Source organism: Sitodiplosis mosellana, unplaced genomic scaffold (assembly GCF_009176505.1).
Source record: "Sitodiplosis mosellana isolate CC-2019 unplaced genomic scaffold, AAFC_SMos_1.0 Smas_scaffold_2, whole genome shotgun sequence".
Classification (NCBI taxonomy): domain Eukaryota; kingdom Metazoa; phylum Arthropoda; class Insecta; order Diptera; family Cecidomyiidae; genus Sitodiplosis; species Sitodiplosis mosellana.
Window position 1 is genome coordinate 7,636,281 of NW_022595245.1, and position 20,621 is coordinate 7,656,901.

The 20,621-nt window shown below is 37.8% G+C and overlaps 2 protein-coding genes across 7 annotated transcripts in view; both read left to right on the forward strand.

Annotated features, from left to right (window-relative positions):
- LOC129565454 (uncharacterized) overlaps positions 1–2,654 on the forward strand; it is a 14,640-nt gene extending 11,986 nt beyond the window's left edge. For 3 of the 5 annotated variants that reach the window (XM_055440396.1, XM_055440398.1, XM_055440397.1), the window contains one exon: positions 1,290–2,654. In XM_055440396.1, the coding sequence (XP_055296371.1) occupies positions 1,290–1,939 (650 nt within the window). In that variant the 3' untranslated portion in view covers positions 1,940–2,654. The remainder of the gene's footprint in view (positions 1–1,289) is intronic. The other 2 variants (XR_008687616.1, XR_008687617.1) reach the window with 1 other exon arrangement.
- Positions 2,655–3,367: 713 nt separating this feature from the next.
- The window catches only part of LOC129565474 (dual specificity protein kinase splB), a 118,253-nt gene continuing 100,999 nt past the window's right edge, over positions 3,368–20,621 (forward strand). For both annotated transcript variants that reach the window (XM_055440423.1, XM_055440425.1), the window contains exon 1: positions 3,368–3,874. The gene's annotated coding sequence lies outside the window, so the exon portion shown is untranslated. The remainder of the gene's footprint in view (positions 3,875–20,621) is intronic.

A 20,621-nucleotide genomic window follows, 5' to 3' on the forward strand; every position in this document is an offset into this window, starting at 1 on the left:
TCTCTCTCTCTCTCTCTCTCTCTCTCTCTCTCTCTCTCTCTCTCTCTTTGTGTGTCGTGTCGACTCACTGCGCTGTGTGTATACTTCGTTCAAGGTCAATCGTCAATGCAAAACATTATGTGAATTCATGCTAAATTTACGACAGCTGGAGAGTAAACAGCGAAAAATTGAACAATGCCTACAATTCTTCCAAACAATTTTATAACATGCCTTCGGGTTATTTCGAGAACATTTATTTCGTTCTCTGATATCTCTATATATAGAGATAGTGAATGTCGCATAAATTACAGCTCTACTTAACACATCAACCGCCTCTATACCGGTTGATACACTTGATATGAGTAATTGTTTTCAAGCAGTTGAAACACGTAGTTTACGATGAGTCAAAGATAGAGGGAGAGAGAGAAAGATCTAGAGGACGAGAGAAATAAATTCGTTCAAAAGTGAAATGAAACCACACAGACTCATGCTCATACACAAGCACGGTGCCAGAGAATCATTTATCATATCTGCATTTAAATGTGTGAATGTTGTTGAATTCTGTGCTATTATCTCAATTTCCGGTGCTATGGAAACCTAAGTCTTATCTTTGTCTACGGATTTTGAAAATGGAATTGTTTCTAATGTTTCAATGAAATACGAATAATAATCGCTTAATTCAATGAGAGACCAATTCAGTATATTGTCGAGTCAAAGATCTGATGAATATCTAGACGTCTTGAATCAACGTAAAATGATGGTGAAATCAATGTGAACCTGTTGAAAAAAATACGTATCAATATGAATAAAATGAAATGAATGCAATTGATACAACGCTTATTATTAACTTTCTTTTTTTGATTTTTACATACAAATAAAATTTATTCGTAGAATTGCTGTAGAATTTTTGAAGAAAAAAAACCATTTACGTCTTTTTCTCTCAAATTAAGATGCTTTTCTCTTCTTTGTTTTCTTGTTTTGGCTGTCTTTTGTCATCATTTGGCATTTTAGACTAACCTCCTTCTGCTTCAACTAAACCTTCATCATGCGCATCATCCAACTGTAGCGACATCGCCAATAATTTGCATTCCATCCAGTAGTTTTTGTTTCATTCAAAAGTAATGTGTTTTTTTTTCTTTGTTTTTCAATATTGTTTGCCAATTTGTTTTTTATATTCATTGCTCGAAAATAAATTATCCGTTTTAAATCTAGATGTGTAGACAATTATAATCAATAGCTATTGCTAAAAAAACCACCTTTCCAAAAGTTTAGTTACATTTTTGCCGTTCATTTGTTTCCATTTCCCACAGGAATCGAATTAAACTCGGAAGAAGAGCAACAAGGTGCTAGCAAAACAGCCAGCAAATCATCGCGAAGGGATGAGAAAGCGAATGAATTGATTTTGCGACCGGTGCCGATAATTAGGACAAATACACCGTCCACGTCAAGTGACAATGCCGACGGTGGTGTTGATTCAGAAGAGGAATCCAGTAGTGTTGGAATAAAGACACCAATTTTGAATAAACGTTTGCGAACGATTCAAAGTTTGCCGTACTTTTCATTTCGGCCGGCCAGCGAAACGGACATTTTTACGATAGCCGGCAGTTCAAATATGATTAGTATGACACCGGAAATACCATCCATATCGTATACAACGCTGCCGAAACACTTTGTAGATACGCCAACCATTGAAAAGTACAAAGAATCAGTAAGTTTGTACAGTATTCAAACATCGAATAAAGAGCGAGCCACCGAAGCCGATTTCACAATGCCAAGATATTTCGGTAAAGGTGATATGATTGCACAGAGCGTTGAAAATCTATCGACCACAAAACCGGGCCGCGCTTCGCCGAGTAAAAAAGTCGAGAAGAGTAAACGGCTGAAATTGCTGCGTGCTAATTTGCCACCGCTTTCAATTCACATTAACAAAGAAAAATCCAAGGAACGAAAAATCGAATGATGAAAAACAGAAAAGTTTGAAAAAAAAGAAAAAAAACTGGGAACTCACAACGGAAGAAAACGCGTCAAGTACGAATCTACAACGATCCTTGCTAATGCAACTGTGATATTGACTTTTAATATAACTCTTCGTTCATTTCAGGAACTCTTAAAACAATCGACCAAAATTTGAATTTTAAATTATTCAATCAATCATTAGTTTTAGTATTAGAGTCTAGTTGAATGGCATAGAACTACCTAATTTGCATTAGATGCGATCGTTTATTATTGTTAAGTTTTTTTTTACCTGTACATCGAATAATGGTTTTTTTTCGATTGTGTGCCTCAAATGGCATGCCATTACTTCGTTGACATTTTAATTTCAATGAAGAAGTGCGTTAACACGAGATATTCAAATTTGTTTTTTGTTTTGCTAGATGAGGAAAAAAAATCATTGTAACAAATTGCATCAAGATGTAGAATTAATAGAGTAGCTCGTTTTGTTTGTCTCTGTTGTTGTTAACACGTGAGTGGCACTCAAAAAACACGTTTTTCTTAATAGAGTAGTTTTTATGTGGGCCTACGGTGGTGGTGTTGTTCTAGTGTCTTAAGATTTATTTCACTGTTGTGAAGAGCATTTCTCTACGAAATACATTTTAATCTTTTTTTTACATTTAAGCTTAAATTGTTTCTGTCCATTGGCATTAAATCTTAGATTTTTTTAATTGAAAAAAAAAGAAGACCGGATTGTGTTTTTGTTTCTTGATCATCTGATAATTTTATATTGACTAGCAACGAGATGTTGCTATTTTTTATTTCTTTCCTAAATAGATTTATTTTCTAAATAGATCTAAATAGATCAGCAAAAGTATCAAGCAAATGGGAGAAAAATTCGTTAAGAAACGGTAAGTTGGTGACAGTAACGGCTTAGAATCTTTCAAAAGCACACCTTTCAGCTTTGTACACCCCTTCTTCGGTCGAGCATGAATCCGACACTTGCAAAACAAAAACAAAAAAAATGAAAACAAACCATTGGAAGCTGTACGCACCTTCATCTCTGAATCACATGTTGCCGATTCTCCGGTTTTCTCTCTCTCTCTCTTGCGCACATTTTCCATGGAATGGAAACTGGAAAATGTGAATCTGTTTACGATGCGCAACGATGTGATTTTCTCAATACATAACGACAGTCCGGTGCTCTTTCTCTCTCTCTCTCGCTCTCTCTGCAAGTGAGCGTCAAAACATCTATATACTTCTCCACTTCGGCACTCTGCTCAACACATCGTTGCACGCTATCAATGGTGTTTACGTATCTCTCGCTGGTTTTTGGACGCTTCTCACAACATTTCTCATTCTCTCAGTCGAACATTTTCCAGAAACAGTCTCTCTCTCTATGTAACACACGCACCGTTGCGATGTGATGGGAAAATCTTCAGTTGGATGATGATTCAGTTCAACAGAGACTATCAATCGGATCGGTTCGTTTGTCGAATTTTGTTTCAGCCGCGCTCAACTGTTTGTCAACTTATTCAACTCTCCCAGTTTGATTGAAATAGATAACAAAAATAGCGAGTGATGAAAAAAGTGTGAGAAACGGAAGTTCTTGTTACGGAAACGAAAAATTTACTTTTGCGATAAAAGTTTTATGGATTTATTGATTGGTTTATCAGATTGTCTGAATTCGGTTTCTGAAACACTTTTAAATTGGTGTGCATTTTACGCGTGCATTTGGGTGCACCTTATGTGTGGTTTGACCCAAGGTCAGTGTGCAAAGAGAACAATTTTCCAAACGAATTTTTGAACATTTGTTAAATAAGCCAAATTTCCAAATTGTTACGAAGTAAATTCAAGAGAGGTTTTGATTCGATTGTTGTATAATTGTGTGTGTGATAGCACGAACAAGGGAAAAATAGCGAAAATTACGAAAATAAACGTCAGTATTTGCTCGGCTAGAAAGGTGAGTTCTAATCCAAACAATTTTCACGGTATATATTATATTTTTTTGGGATGGGCTATCAATATGGTGTTTATTTTTATTTCGCAATGGGACAAACCGTTTTTATTTCGTTATTTTGTCACATTTGTTTCTTTTTTTTTCTCCAACCAAATTGGTCGTCGAGCTCAAAACAAACAAACCGACCCTCATATTGACGGCTAATACGAGGCACATTCAGTGATGGAGTTGACACAAGTAATCCAGACGCAACTTTCCTTCTTTTTCTTCAATTAATTGGACAGCTCAATTGATTGTACAATACACTTGGACACTTGGTCATCGTTCATGCAGTGAATTTGAGTATACTAGAATGGGATTAACGGGCCCTTAAGCGCCGTTGTCCCTCGTTTGTCATTGTATCACAATTGAATCGACACTCAGCCCCGAAAACCGTGTGACAGTTTGGCTGCTGGATTTTAGGCGCATTCGTTAGCCCAAAAACATTCAAATGAACGATTTGAAAAAAGACATGTATTTTGGCAGAGGTAACTCTTCATACACCAATTGAACATTCCATCTGTTAATGCTGCGAAATTTTCACTCGCTCAACAACGGAAATGACAATGACTATGACGAATTGTGCCATTGATGACTTTCACTTCAGAATATTCCGCATCATTCGGAATTGACTGATTGAAGCCGCAAACGGTTTCATTCTTTTGTTGGGTAATTGAATTTTCCAAAATTACCTGTCAAAAGCAACGATCAAACACAAATCAAACCATTAAAATAGGAAAATCAAAAACTTTTCCAACACCAGAAAGACGAAAGAGATAATCGTAAAAAAGTGGCTTATAAGAACAAGAAATGTCTACGAATTGTTATTAGTTTGTATGATTTTCAAGTGTGCCAGACGATTCAGTGCATTTGGCATCGAGTGAGAGAGCGAGTGATAGCGAGATATGCGAGAGGAAGGAAAATATGATAGGAATCCAGACACAGTCAAAGAAAAGTAAATGGGATACATAAGGGAAAAGTTTTCCTTCACTAATTACCGCACAAACTCTGTCATTTTCGTTCAGTTTGCAACGACAATTCTGTTCGCATTCTTTAATGTTAAACCAGAGAATTTTCTCTTAATACAACTTGGGCCGTTGTTAGTTGTTGCTACAACTAATTTTACTGTTGTTGCAGCATCTCGGCTGCTCGAAAAGTTGAACCAACGGATTTTCCACTGCAACATACAAGAGTTTTGCTATTCGGTGCCAGTCGTGTTTACGGAGGATACTAAAAAAATCGAGGAAAATATGTTTATTCTCTCTTAATTTGCATTTTATGCTGATGGGATCCCGTTTTACTCGCTCTCTCTCTCTCGCTCGAATTTCCATTTTGTCAAAAGTCTGGCTTTTGTTTTTGTTTCAACCATTTCGATAATAATTTGCAATCCATTGCGTGCTTTTGTATTCTGTGTATCTATCAAAATTGATCATTTTAATGGATGGACCCGTTTTTTGTTCGTTATGTACATTGTACACCCTTCGCAGAAGCGCATTCAATGAACAGCGATAAAAATGCGGTTGCCACCAGATCAGTGCTCACACGCACTCGATGCAATTGGAGGCAATGGGAGAAAAAAAAAACAATAAAACGATTTTAATATTCAATTGTTGAATGATGTCTTTTTTTTTCCAGCGTCAAACGTAATTTGTTCGATTTTCCCTTATTCCTTATCCCGGTCATCCGACCCATTTTTATTTTTCAATTTTTCTCTATTTCTCTCAACCAAATGAAATTTCTTTTCTACATTTCCTTCATTGAATCCGTTTCCGCCGTTGGTTTCTTACTTTGATTCGGTCTCTCTCTCTCTCTCTCTCTCTCTCTCTCTACCTCCATGTCTCCTTTTTCTTCTCCACTCTCTATCGTCGGATCGAACGTCGCGGAAGCACACGAAAAACGCACTCACAGCAGAAACTCGGATGCAAAGGAAGCTCAGCTTACTCATATTTTTTTCTATCCCAAATTTGATTTTTTTTATTTCTCCTTGCATCCCTTTGAATTCTCTCATTCGGAAAACGTGAAAACTTAAATAAGTTTCATTTTAGTTGAGTGCGCTTTTTTTCTCGTCTTCGTTACGAGTTTTTCTTTAATTTGTTTAAATCAAATTCAAGTTCGGAACAGGGTTTAAATCTGAGCTACTGTTGCTGCTGTTGCTGTTTTCTTCTCATGCTTCGACATGATTTTGCATCTGTCGCATTCATTTGGAAAGGGTTTGAAATCAGAATTTAAAAATAGAATGATCAAATAAAAAGCAAACTCTGTTTATTATACGGGTTGGCGCAGCGGAGATAGTTCACGATTGGAAGAAGAGAATGAACTTCGTTGAAGTTGAATGGGTTTTAATTTAGAAAAGTCATCGTAACTACACTTTGGAAAAATTCAATTAAGAAATTCTCATTTTCATCATATGTCTGGGTTTGATGGTCGTTTTTACAGCAGCAGCAGCAGCAGCGACGACTGATTGAAGATGCCATTGGTGGATGGTACATGTGTTCGTTTTGGTTATGCCAACTCATGAAATGTATAAACTTATGCAAGCATCAGAGAAAGATTGATGTAAGTTGAATTCCCTTGCGTTGTTGATGACCGCAAATACTGATGTTCCGGTCCACCCACACTCAAACACAGACACACACACACTTGAGCTGAAAGAAAATTTCAACCACATAATCCATTCTACTTATCACTGGATGATTGCATTTTTAAATTGCGAATTCCTTTATGCTCATCACAATGTGTGGCTCCGTTTGAATGTCCTCGAACCAAGGACGGACACACATACACACAATGAAAAGCCGCATCGAATCGAGTTTTCGGTTTTTCGAGTTGAAAACCAATTGAGCGATTGGTTTTCATTACACCGATGACTGAATTTAGGTTAAGATTTTATTGCATGAAAATAACTCGTCGTTATGTCACTTGCAGTAGCTTTCTCTTTCTCATCAAATTTTTTTAATTGGGCTGGCTTTCTCCTTCTTGGAATTGTGCAGACAATGTAATGTGATGCCGCTTGATCTAGTTGCTATAACAACAAAACCATAAACGGTCATGTCGAATTAATTGGATTTTCATTTCAAATGGGAATTTCGATTCGTTCATTTCATTGGCCCTTCTTAGCACCCTACATAAAATTCATATAAACGCCATGGTTTTAGTGCTACAAATTTTATTGCAAATATCAAAGTTCAACCAAAAATAGTCCCATGATGAACTTTGTCTTCTGGTACACCACCGCGTAACAATACGCTGAGTCCAAAAAAGCCCACCGGATTTACGTTTTGATGATTTCGTATAATTTTTCGGAAATGCATACACGTTCGTCCATAATGTTACGTTTGAGTACCTAATATTCGAATCGCTGATTCTTCATGCTCGATTTTATCCCAGTCGTTCGTTCGCTCTGCGAAAAATTCGCCTTTTTCATCTCGCTTTTATTGCACACATATATACAATAAAATTCGGTGTGTCGCCACAACAAAATGGATGGTTGCTTTTGTGGTTTTGTCCCATTTTCGAATACAATTACTACACACATTCATGGATAATTTTGTACGGTTTTAGCTTTATTTGCTTTTGTTACAAATCTTGATGAATCGCGCGAATGTGCCATCGATTCGGAACAAAAGAATATTGTGCAAAATCCTAATAACCACGCATGTAGAGCTGTAAGCAAATCCATAGACCAGCACATATTATAGTGTGGAGGAAATGGCAACTACAGCAACCAAAGCCACAGCCGCAATACATACAGCAAGCGTGCCCCAAACACCAAAGCGAAACCAATCCCACTCATGAAACAAGCCATGATAACACTGGATAAAAATGCCAAAGGGAATAGGCCAGCAAAATAGACTTTTTTCTTCTTTTTCTTCGCATCTTTTCTTTCCTTTTCACATCGTGTGCTCATCTTTAATAACACGCATTAGAGCCAAAGCATTTGACAGATATGAAATAAAGGTTGAGCAAGGGAAAAAAGGAAAAACCAAATATGGGTGTGTGTATGTATGTGTGAGATGGTGTATGGATGCACAATGGGAAGAATTTTATAAAAGAGGAAATTATAAGTTATTCTCTGCTCCACATCTCCAATGGGTACGGTATAGCGTTCGTATTCTCTTTCGCTCGTCTCACGCACACAATGAAGAACGTTTCCTATAGAGAAGCATCTTCATCATTATTCTTGTTTCTGTTTCTATTGCTGCTGCTGCGGCTGCTGCTGCTGCTGCTGCTGCTGGTGTTGTCGTTGTCGTTGTCGAATTCGGTTCAGGCATGAAATACTTTCTTCTTGTGACGCATTCGCTCCTTCTCTCTTTCTTGGCACCATCACAATCGGCCGACTGCTTTTTCCGCATTTTTATTGTTTCGTATCACATAAATCTCCCGATTTTATTGACGCCATTGTATGCGAAAATGACCTTCTTTGTGTTTCTTTTAAAACATTTTTTTCTTTCTCTCTTTTTCTTCGTTCGGATATTTATATGATTTGCCTTCGTGTCCTTTGTTGTGTTACTACAAGCAAAATCTGAATCTGGTATGGAGAGAAAAAATAAAAACAAACTCCGGTCAATGGTTTTAGCACTCAGTCAGCCAAGCGACCGACCGAAAGTTTGTAGCACTTTGACTTACTGGAATTTCGGTTAACACAAATAGTTTGTTCAGCCGATCTGGATCCTTTTCTACGGGTGATTCCAATTGGCCTTGTCAAACTTTTCAGCACCTCTTTGACTTGAAAAAAAAAACACCCAAAATGTTGAAGCCAATTCTTAACATTCAATTCCAGTATTATTAACCAAAAGTTTTCTACAGCCCTTAATTAACTCGTACCATTTCTCTTTGGTCAGACACACGAACAAAACTTTATTCCCATTTTTTTTCCATACACACACAGAAAAAGGAGCCGACGAACTTTCATTCGTGCTTAATTTATGTGCCCGAGAGATTCCAGGTCAGATCTTTGGTCCTCATTTTTGCATGCAAAGGGCAAACATTTATCGAGTTATGCTGTCGTGCATTTTTTAAACATCATTTGAATGTGTAATGAAATGCTATCTCAAGAAATGTATATTTAATTGCTGGGTTATCATCGTTGTTAAATGTAAGCGAGCGAATTGTACACACATTTTACTTCACATTGCCACTGGCTAAACTGCACAATGTGTGTGTTTCTGTGTGTATTTATGGCTGTATAATTTCCCATTATATCATATAATGTTTGCGATGGATGAAAAAGTGCATGTCAGTGTTCACTGAACACTGTTCAGTGTTGCATTTACAATAATAATCGCTATTTTCTGAATGCTGCCGGTGTTGGCATGCCAAACCCTACGGTCAGGGTCATTGAGGTTGAACCAAACTTTTACTCGAATGTAAATTATGGCTTGTTCGCCCGAGGTTAGTGTTGCTGAATTGGCGCATTCTCCATTTTCACAGTTGACGCATTCAAATGGGAGCACAGCGTTTTTCATTCATTCTTTGTCCTCTTGCAGCAAATTTTAATCTTCTCCCTCACAAAAATCTATTAAAATCCCACGATGAAACGTTTTTTTTTCTTCAAAAACGCCTTCTCTTGACGCCACGTGAGAAAAAGAAAATTGGTATAGATTTTCCACTAAAAGCGTGTTACGAAGCGGCTGGAAAAAAGCTTATCTGATTATTTTCGTATTAAATGCTGAGGGAGTGGGCCTTTTCGAAGTAAAGAAAGTAAAAGAGAAGAAGTCAAGAACCGCTGATCAAAGTTCACACATTCGTGATATCAAACAATCGAAGGGAAAAGTTTTATTTATCCTCGTCAGCTGCGAAACAGCTCGACATAAACATTCAATGCACGAAATCGAATTTGACTCACGAATGGGGGACACATACACACACACATTATGTCGAACAAAACAAAACGATATCGATATATCGTATTTATTTTCATGATGATGCCATCGATTTTCGTTGGCATTCGGTAATCCTCGCGTTTCGAGGTCGTTCGAATGGCCATCATTTATCTCTTCATTTCGAAGTGGTAACGATACTGTAACATTCGATTGAAATGCGTTTGATTTAAACAGTTTGCCAACCACTCCCCCATGCCGTTTATCGCTGTCGAAGCAAAATTAAACCAATTTTTACTTCGATCATTCTTTTAAGCATGGCGGCAGAGAGAGCGAAAGTATCGTTTTCAAAACGCACACCAGAGGCAATACGCTTCGTATGCTGATTTGTTTAGAGCTTGGCAAAATCAATGGCAGCACGAAAATCTACGATAAGTAGCAATGTATGGGAATGTTAAAATAAACGCGGGCTATATTTCAATGTCGTTTCATGTAAAATACCCTTTCTAAATCACACGCCTCACACATACATCCACAACATACCGAGTGAGAGAAAAAGAGACTCTGGAGCTTTTGCTCGTGCACACTTTTATCGCCCAACTGTGGTCTTTAGGCCCCGTATTTATGATAAAAATAAAAGTTAAATATAGGGCATGAATTTGTTCCTCTCCATCGAATCGGCTCAATACGCAGCGCATATTCAGCATTCGAAAAATAGCATCCAACAATAAACATACCAGGCCATATAGATGTTTCCTCCGTTTTTGCCGAGCACACCGGACACATTATTTAATGTTGTCGCTTCCAATTGATCCCGGTGAATCTGTGCGGCTCACAATGAAAATGGAAAGCATTTCATTGATACATAAAAAGTGGATGAGTGAGTGAGTGAGTGAGAGACTAAACTGCTGCTTCAAGTCAAAATATGCTTATTTTCAGCGTCTGTTTCACTCGTGCACGGCATTTCTCATGCTACAATTGAAAGGGAAAAGAACGTGTAATCAAAAATATGCGTATGAGTGCCAAAATGAATGATAATAATAAAAACAATAAAAACAATTTTGCTGCTGTTTGAATTTTCACCCCATTTATTTCCCATTGTCATCTTCGTCGTCGTTGTTGTTGCTTTTATCCAGCAGCTCATATAAACACTCGCATCTGCTTTAAATGTGCCATGCCTTTTGTGTTTATATTGAGCCTGCCATATCACATGTGATACAAAATCAAACCAACAAATTCTCCGACGGATTTGCATTTTGATACTTAGCACACAAAAACCGACTCCTCTATACAATGGAACAAACGAAAAAAAGCACAAACACACACATAGTGACGGTTCCACAGTTTTGCATAACAACTATGGCTCCGGAGGCTTTAAAAATTCCAATTTGATTTGGTTTTGCCTCGCATCAAACCCACCGAACAAATATGGAATGGTATCTCTATCGTATTGCACGGTCCCATTGTCTCCCGGAGTGACAATCACGGAGTATACGATTCACAATGCTGTGTGTGCGCGCCCGAGATTTATTTGGCACTTACATAATAAAACATTCGAACCGAAATAAAGATGTTTCTTTTCTCTGGTTATTTTTTTCTTTGGATACACACACACACACACACATACGCAAGAGTTTTTGAGGTATCGAGATAGAAAGGCGGCACACGAAAGACAAACGTCAGCTCATCTTAAGTTGATGCACGAAAAGGTATGCGAGTAACCTGTAGCGACAGATAAAGCACAACGAAAGACGACCGAAACGAGATTCAAGCCGCATTAACGGCAAGATTGTGTGTGACTAGGTGTGTGAGGCACGCGAGTATGGGAACGATGGCGACGAAGACAACGCATTTGAGAATAATTGTGGTCGGAGTGGCATGAATATCGAAAATGGTAGAATGGCAAAAACTCAAGATGAAAACAATCAAACTAGACATTTCTTTTGATTTTAAATGCCATATAATGCGGGCTATGCATTGCTTATATACAAAGAGGGAAAGGGGGAGAGACACAACCACCTAATGCGGAATTCCTTCCGCGCACTGTACAAAATTCAAATCACTTCACTTTCAATGAGTTTTATCTTTGTCATAAGACGATGGCTTCTTGTACAACAGCCAGACATTTTATTTGTGGGGATGGAGGGAGAGTGTGCACGCGGCGCCACTGGTAGAGCGGTATTATATTTGCATTTCAAGTGTGTTAGGGAAGTGATATGCCATTTTGTAGATTGGCCGCATACTTTAACCGCGATGAGAATTTCATTAAATCCAATGGCATTTTCTTGGAATCATCCACATAATTTTTGAACTTTGTGCCTTCGTCGACTTCAGTGTCGAGACATGGGTGGCAATCATGCACACACACACACATACGCGTGAGAGACATTGGATGGTTCACTTTGGGTTTTCCTTTCCATTCAATGCCCCTTTACGTTGTTCATGTCGTCGATCAATTTCACACTTAACATCAATATTCACTGCGTACACACATCCAAAGGTGTCAATTGCAAACATGCTATAACGTACACACGAATGATATAAATAAATCGTTAAAATATATAAGCCCAATACGATGGATCCTTCGCCCACTCGCTCGCTCTCTATCTCTCTGCCCCGGTCTCATCGATGATTCACAAAAGATTTTCGAGAGCGCTTTGAAAGGTTAAACATCCGCTTGTATTTGAATGCACTTAAGTGAGGTATTTTCACACAATAACATGCATTTCCAATTTTGCATCTCGGAACAGTAGCAGCAGCAGCAGCGCACACATGATATTTTAAAATCAGAACATAAAATCAATGTCGGGAGTACTCTTTCCTCTTAAATGTATGACATTGCTTGTATGTCATCGTCGTTTGAAACGATTAGACTGGGTTTCTTTTTACAAAAGCTTGTATATTTCGTAAAATTCACATCCAGCTCTCGTGTCTATCTCATCGTATTGGGATGTGACGCATTTAGCTCGATGCATCCAAAATGACGTCGCAGCATTGCACAATTTCACTCATGTAAAAAGCAAACGTCAAGATCTTCCCGAAAGGAAGCGCTCAACGCTTTTTGAAAGTGTAGCAAGAGTGAGTGGGAAATCCATTTTTCTGCGTCGACTGCATTTGAGTGCGCGCATAACCAGAAAAATGAACATTTACTCTAAAAAAAAACTCCACTGAAAGGAGGAATTCGTGCGGAAGTCTATCATTTGGTAGTTTGAAAATCGCATTCTTCTTTGTTATCCCCTTGCATTTCGTCTTTATGCCGTTGAAAGGGTTCATTTGTGTTTCTGAACTATGGGCTATATGATGTAATGTTTCAATCAGTCTCAAACTATTTCCTATGACATACAATTTTCTTTCTGAAACATGCCCGATAGATATGGTAGAATCTGCCATTGGAAGAACAATCAAAATCACTCAAATACAATTTTCTGTATTGTGCACACAAAACGAACATCATTTTTATTCAATGCTTTTGCGAAGCATCCATAGCAGTACAAACTGCCGGGGAATCAATGTTGCATTACGTCTGTAAACATTGTTCGGTTGGGTTTGCGTTTATAATTTGCGTTTTGAAGTTGCATTTGCATATCATTTGCGTTCAGTTACAAATGATTTATGGCATATTTATGTATCGTGCGCGTGGGTCGCGCGAATGAGCTCACTCACTGTATGTATCGATGATCGTTCGAATGAATCGCAAAGGAAGGAGTGAACCACATTGTGTTTTCTATTGTTTCATCCATGGTTCAGTGAGCACATGCAAAGGGAAAAATGGAGCGCTTTTTATTCGTAAAACCGTGCAAATATTTTCATTCTCTATGGGGTGAAAACTGGGAATTTTTATGCGCTCGTTTCACCAAAGTGCAAACATGTTCGGTATTTACTTTGGTATTTGATCTCTTTTGAAGCGTTCAATTGGTATAAAACCACGAGTAAACGTACAACATTTTATGCAGAAGCTCGTTCAATACACAAACCTACATATATACAATATACCTACTGATATATATCATTGGTGATGATGAATTTTCCAAATGCGGACCAACTACTGAGAATTTGTAGATGAATTGCATCTCAACAGCTAACCATATTCGAAAGTTGTGCATGATTTAAGTAGTTGCCGAAAATGGTCCCAAGTGAAATGATTTAAATTTTACATTAAGAAGCAGACCACTCATGTTTGTGAAGTGAGCGAGAGAGAGAGAGAAATAGAATGAGTGGGTAAATTGTACATACGTACTACGTATAATTCTTAGGCTTATCGAATTAAATTCGTAATAGGCTCATTAAATGCGTTCCAGACATGCGGATCGTGTAAGTGCACTTTAATGGAGTCATTATGACTGTCATGAATTTTCGGTCATAATTTACTCAATGAGCAATACCATTGATAGAATCAAGATGAGCCCGAGTGATTTGAAGCACACACACACACATACTGTGGAAAAGCATACATGAGCGCACACACATGGAGCACCACAATGCACAAAATGAACTCTTGCATTCGTGCATCCGTATGGTTGCATGGTGAGTACCGTGTTACCGACTACTCTACGTTTTCTTTTGCATTGGTCGACATATCCAACGCTTCAGCTTCAGCTCCGGTTTCGGCTGTGGCTCTTATACATTGTACGCAAGCACAGTACAGACGGGCAGATAGTAGAGAGAATGTGCGAATCTTCATAATCGATTCATGGCGCATTTACATTCGGTATTTGAATTTTGAATCATAATTGCCACTACATGTTTTTATGCCAATTTAAATAAATATTAATTTTGACTCACTCTCCTTCACTCCCTCGTTTCGAATGCATATGCATTCCAGTATGAAATTTAAAAGCACAGAACGATCTCTCGTTTGTTTGGTGATGCGCACCAATATCCGACGGGAGCAGAGAACAAGCGAACGCTATGCTATACACACAGCAAATTCAATGTGCTCGTTCAACCAAACTGCTGCATTGCATCAATTCACTTTCATTTTGTCGATGAATTTCAATTATTATTATTGTTATTATCATGCAGGCGTGTGTTTGTATTCGTCTTGGGCATATTTTACATTGGGATCATGCATCCGGAAAGACCTTAAAAAAAGTTGTTGTTGCTACTTCCGCCAACCGTTTTAAAAAAAACATTCGCCCGTACTCTTCACTCAAGGCAACGACAACGAAAAAAAGATGAACAGATTTTATTACAAACACAAACGGTAGAGGAGATGAGGACCCATTTTTAACTATGATTCCTATTTATGATTTCATGTGAAGAGGCAGGTAAAAAAAACGTGCTGCAAACAGTTACATGTAACGAGAATTCCAACTACTTGAACAGTTTATGCAATCGATGTTGAGAAAAGATTCGATAGAAAAGCCCGAAACGCTACAATGACCACAGAATGTCAATCTCCCAAAGCACCAGCACAAACACAAGTAATCCATGTTTGAGTGTAGCGTTCCCATTTTTTCCTACTCATCATCTCTCTCTCTCTCTCTCTCTCAATGTGCCTCTCATTCTCTCCCTGTGTATATTTCAAGTCTCGCTTTTTTTATATTTATCGACTGGAAAATAAAAACATAATCCATGGTACGAGGTTAGGAAAGAAAATAAAATGTGAAATTACATAGCAGTAAATACACAAAAGCTGTTGTGTGTGTATGTGTATCTGAGAGAGAAAGAGAGCGCACAGGCCTTGTGGCGTCATCATTTGCTTTTGATTGTCATTCGTCTCATCTCATTCGAATGGGTGCGAGCAGAAAATGGGAAAGTATCGAGAGCAGGATGAACAGGCAGAAAAAAAAGATACGACACAGAGAGAAAATGCGAAACAAATAAAGCTATAAAATTGTAGAGGAGCACCGAGTGGATGCAGCGCACGAATACTGAATGGTATAGCTGCCGAGATGAGCTAGCGAGAGAGAAAGAAAAGCAAACTTTTGTGACATTCATGTCGCAGAGTTGAAAATGTTTAATTAGTGTGGACAAAAGCAGCACAAATTGAGATCGCTTGACTTTATCTCTTGATAATAAATTCCATTTTTTTCCTCGCTCCGACTCTGCCGTTCCGTCTCCACAACCTTCACCCATCTTTTATGTCGGTTTTCTCCCATTTAACCAATCATTCGTTGTGTTTTCAGGATCAACTTTTTTCCCTATCCATTTTATTTCTCGTTTTCTCCCTTTCGCTTATTTTCTGTCGAACTCTGTCTGTTTGTTCGCTCTCGGTATGCCGAGGACTTTGCTTTCAACGGTGCAACGGCCAAGTGAGACTGACCCACGTTCGTTTGTCATGTAAAATTCTATTATAGTAGTATGCATCTAACAACCACGAAATGCACAGATTATGCAATCACTGCCACTATTCATAGAATAGGGAATTTGTGTGGTCAACGATGTTGCACAATGAATGTGTTTTGCTGTTGCCATCGCTGTATCGTATAATGTGTGGGATAATCCACGGGCTGAATGAAAAAAAAAAACTATGGCTATGGGAAAATTGTGCAGGCATCAGCATTGTCTTTTGTTTCATTATGATTACAGCAAAAATGGTTTTCTCTGATCGATTGTGCTACGGCTTGGGATTTGCTTGTGGATTTGCATTGAAAAGCAATTGCGATGGAATTAAGGCTGCACGTCAACGATATAATGTGTTTCGATTTCAACATCGTACTATTCATTAAATAATATCTCCCATTCCTGTCATCCGGCTAGTTGTCTGCAGTCAGTGTTATTATTTTGAGATTTCACATATCGCTTTATTTTTTGCTTGAGTAAACAGATGCGCATAAATTTTTTCTTTCCATGCCATCATTTTCCATTAAATGGAATTCTCGTTACATGTAAATGTGCATTTGAATATGCATATATGCAAAGTCATGTACCGTTTTGTAAGAGCTAGAAGAAACGGAAAAATCTCTCTAATATGCTTGTTGAATGTATTCGTTTCATATCATCATGTGCGGTGCGGTATCGTATCATTGCATCGAAGCTATTAGAAAAATCTGGTGTTATCTTTTATACACTGGTGTTATTGTATGATGTTTATGAGGACATCCATTTTAAATGTCCGCATTGCTTTGACTCCGAAGGCGATCAGTGTGCATTCTTCCCTTCGTCTTTTTCGCATTTTTTGTCATTCCATTTTTTTGTTCCTCCTTGTTGCCCACTTTCCAGCACTGTGCACCGAATTCGCAATGCAGTTCGAATGGCATTCATTCGTTATGCGACGACAGACGGTGGAGAAAAAGAAAAACAAATTTCAAAAATAAATGAAATGGGGTAGCACACATTTCTCTATTTCATCTCTTCACTGGCAATATACACACACACACACAATCTCTTGGCAAATCGCATACAATTTGTTATTCTTCTAGCGTACAAATTCAGCTTTTTGACTTGAGCCAAAAGAGCCAACAATTTATTTATATACGAAATAAAATGAAAACAACAACAAAAAAAATGTCAACAACGGAATGCACATTTATTTGTGCGGTATTTTGAAATTGTGTGTATGTTGCGCTTAGTTAATGGTACTTCTTTTTAAGCGAAATGTGAATGGAATCAATCAAGATTAAGACGCATTGTGAAATGCTACCTTTTTTTTTGCTTGCTGTTGACTCTTCTGGAATATTTGTCACACAACTATGTTTGCCACAAGAGATACATGCAATTTTATAATATGAGCAAAGTTTTATACGACTTATCCGAACAATTGCATAATATTGTCATTTCGCAAAGAAAAAAAAATTGAAGCTATTAAAAAAATGGCAACATTGTAATTGTGAATATGAAAAATGCCATGCTTTTTTTGAATAATTTTGTGCAGATGCAAACTTGTTCATGCCATTAAATTACATGGTTTTCAACCCACTCAATATGATGCATATTGAATAAGCTGCACACGAAATATGGATCGAGGAATTTTCTTTTTTAATAATGCATCATGCGGATAGAGAACATTGTTTGCATAACACAAATTGAAACATTGTAGCTAACGGTTCATTGTGATTTTAGCTCACTTGCCAACGTTCAAATGTGATATTATAAATAATTTGACCATTTTTCCTGCACATTGCATGTTTTTTGTTTTGCCAATATAAGTTGATCACATTAAAATAAATATTTTCGAGCACTTGGTTAACATCATTTATTTCCTAATTAAAATACATTTTAATTCTTTTCCACTCTCGATGTCTCTCACTCACCCTTTCGGTGGGCAAGCAACCGTGCACAAAATGTTCACACACTGTGGATAGCCCAAAAATCGAGAATAAGAGAGAGGGAAGGAGAACGAGCAAGGGATTGTGTGCTCGAAAAGTTTTGAGTTCGAGTTTCGAGTGATAGTGGAATACAAGTTGTATTCTCCAGTTGCCAATAATACATGAATATTGTTGTAAACGAGCTCAATGTTGCTCGAGACTACGTCCCTTCCGTCTCATTCTCTCTCCCCCACTCGCACACACATAAATTGAAAAATCGAGTTGCATTAGAAAAGTTGTGTGAAATTGTAGAAGTAGTAATTAATCCTGATTCACAGGAGATTTATGGACGTGATTTTTCCATCGATTCAAACTTTTCGTTTTGCCGATGCCATGGCAATGCCAACCCATGGCATTCGGTTGCACATTGGGGCAGTGTTCGATGCTGCGGTTTCAAAGTCATATGTTTGGAGTGAAAATGCATTTTCATTTTGCCAGCTGTGGGAAACACGTAAACAATGGGAGAATAAATCAGTGCATCAAGTGAATGGCTAAATGTCAAAGCAAAACTGAATTTTTCGTTCCGTTTTTCCAGTTCATCGTTTGTACGAAAGTGGGAGACAAAGAGAGAGAGAGAGAGAGAGAGTGCTTGGCTGTTGTTTTCACATTTTGCCTGAACCGCACACCATTCCGCTTTATTCAGCTCTCTTGTGTGCAACATTGCTCTAGTTTCGCTGTGTGATTGTGCTTTGTTGCGCTTTGGCATTGGACGATAAAAACTTTTCACACTATCATCATCAATCGAACATTAAGGCACACACATATCGACATTTTTGATCACAATGAATAGGACAATGCTGACGATAGGACAGAAATGGCAAGGCACTTTGGTCTTACCTATTATAGTATAATTATAGTTCGTTTGTCATCATAAATTTTACTTGGCATGAAGGCCTCTACTACTTACTGCTGCTGGGGCTGCTGCTGCTGCTGCACAAACACACAAACCCATTTCGGTTTTTAGATCGTGCGCTCAAAGTGAATTGTGTGCGCTGATTCAATGTAAATCAATTTTGAATGCTTTGAACTTGATTCCATAAATTGCACAAGCACTTTAAGATTTCGACATAGAATTCCGTGGAATGCATCCATGCAAACACACATACTCTCTCTGGGGATAGTGTGGATACTTTGATACTCAAAATGTTTCTTGCTTCTATTGAGTTTAAACACAAAGTTTTGCCCATAATTCTTCGTCTGTCGGTGTGAGCAATTCAAAAGCCATGAGCGACATTTAAACGGACTGATTTATAGCGAATTTTGCGTTGAGACTTAATAAATATCGAGCATATTGGATGGGTGCGTGTAAGTGTTTGGTTTATACGTGCCCTTCATCAATTAAAAGACATGTTAGTCCAAATTATGGATCTGGTTACGCGTGATTAGTTGCATAACATGTGTTCCGATAATGTTACGGAGATTGCATACCATCCATAATCGTTTTCGTCCAAAAGCAATGATTTACAGCTTTTTAACAATCCGATGGGTTGACGTCATTCCATCACCGACCAATTATTTCTCTACTTGACCAAACCAATCTCTAATTTATCGAATTTCCACTGCTATCTCTCGCTCTACACATATAAATATTGCCAAAAGTCCCATTTATTAAATTTGGATCTAAATATCCTCTTGGGCATTGTTTTATCGAACTCATATTAATTTTCAATTAATAAATTGCCTTTTCAAACAACATAACCAAATTATTTTCCGTATAAACAAAATCGACGATGCAAATGATCACGCCGATTATTAAATCATTCCATAATTCAGAGCAATGGAGTCAATGCAATGGATAAACTTCTGTTGGAAGATTGGAATTTTCGATTTAGCAATAAATGTAGTCATGCATTTTGTGTGCGTTGAATCGTATTGCACGACGCGAGCGTGGATTGATTAAGTTATGAAACTGACTTATGCGTTGAGCATTTTCAATTTCGAGATATGAAATAATATTTAATTTCGTATTTGCGCAAATACCAGTCGATAGATAGAGAGAATGTGAGAGATTCAGTTACGTTGATCGATATACAGAGTGAAATGCTTCGCTTCGTATGCATAGTGATAAGCATAATAAATATACTTGGTACTGAATGAGTGAGTCTGTGTATAAACATTCCCAGGAGTAACATTGCACATTTTAATAGAAAAACAAGAATCATGATTGGAGCGATTCGATGTTGGAGTGAATTGCGTTCGATGGTAAAATGAGACACACACACAGGGAGAGAGAATGAAAGTGTGAGAGATAGAGCTTTGTGCAGAAGAGTGAGTTTTTGGGGTACGTTTAATACTGAACGAACACACCACACATGGTGATGATAAAGCATACGCATTCATGCATTATTGATGTAACTCTACACACTTCGATTTAAAGCTTCGAATCGATATGGAAATTCAATGCGATATAGATAAATGCCAACGACACGGCAGAAACAAGTGTTTTCATTAGAAGCTCCAACTCCCTCTCTCCCTCTTTCTCTCTCTCTCTCTCTCTCTCTCTCTTGTGCCATGCCAATCTACGTTTTATGTTAATTCAGTCGAAGGCAAATATGACATAAAATTGAATGGGCTAAATTGATCTACCAATAAGTTTGATAGCTCGATACATTCAAATACACACCAAGATGCATTTTAATGGAA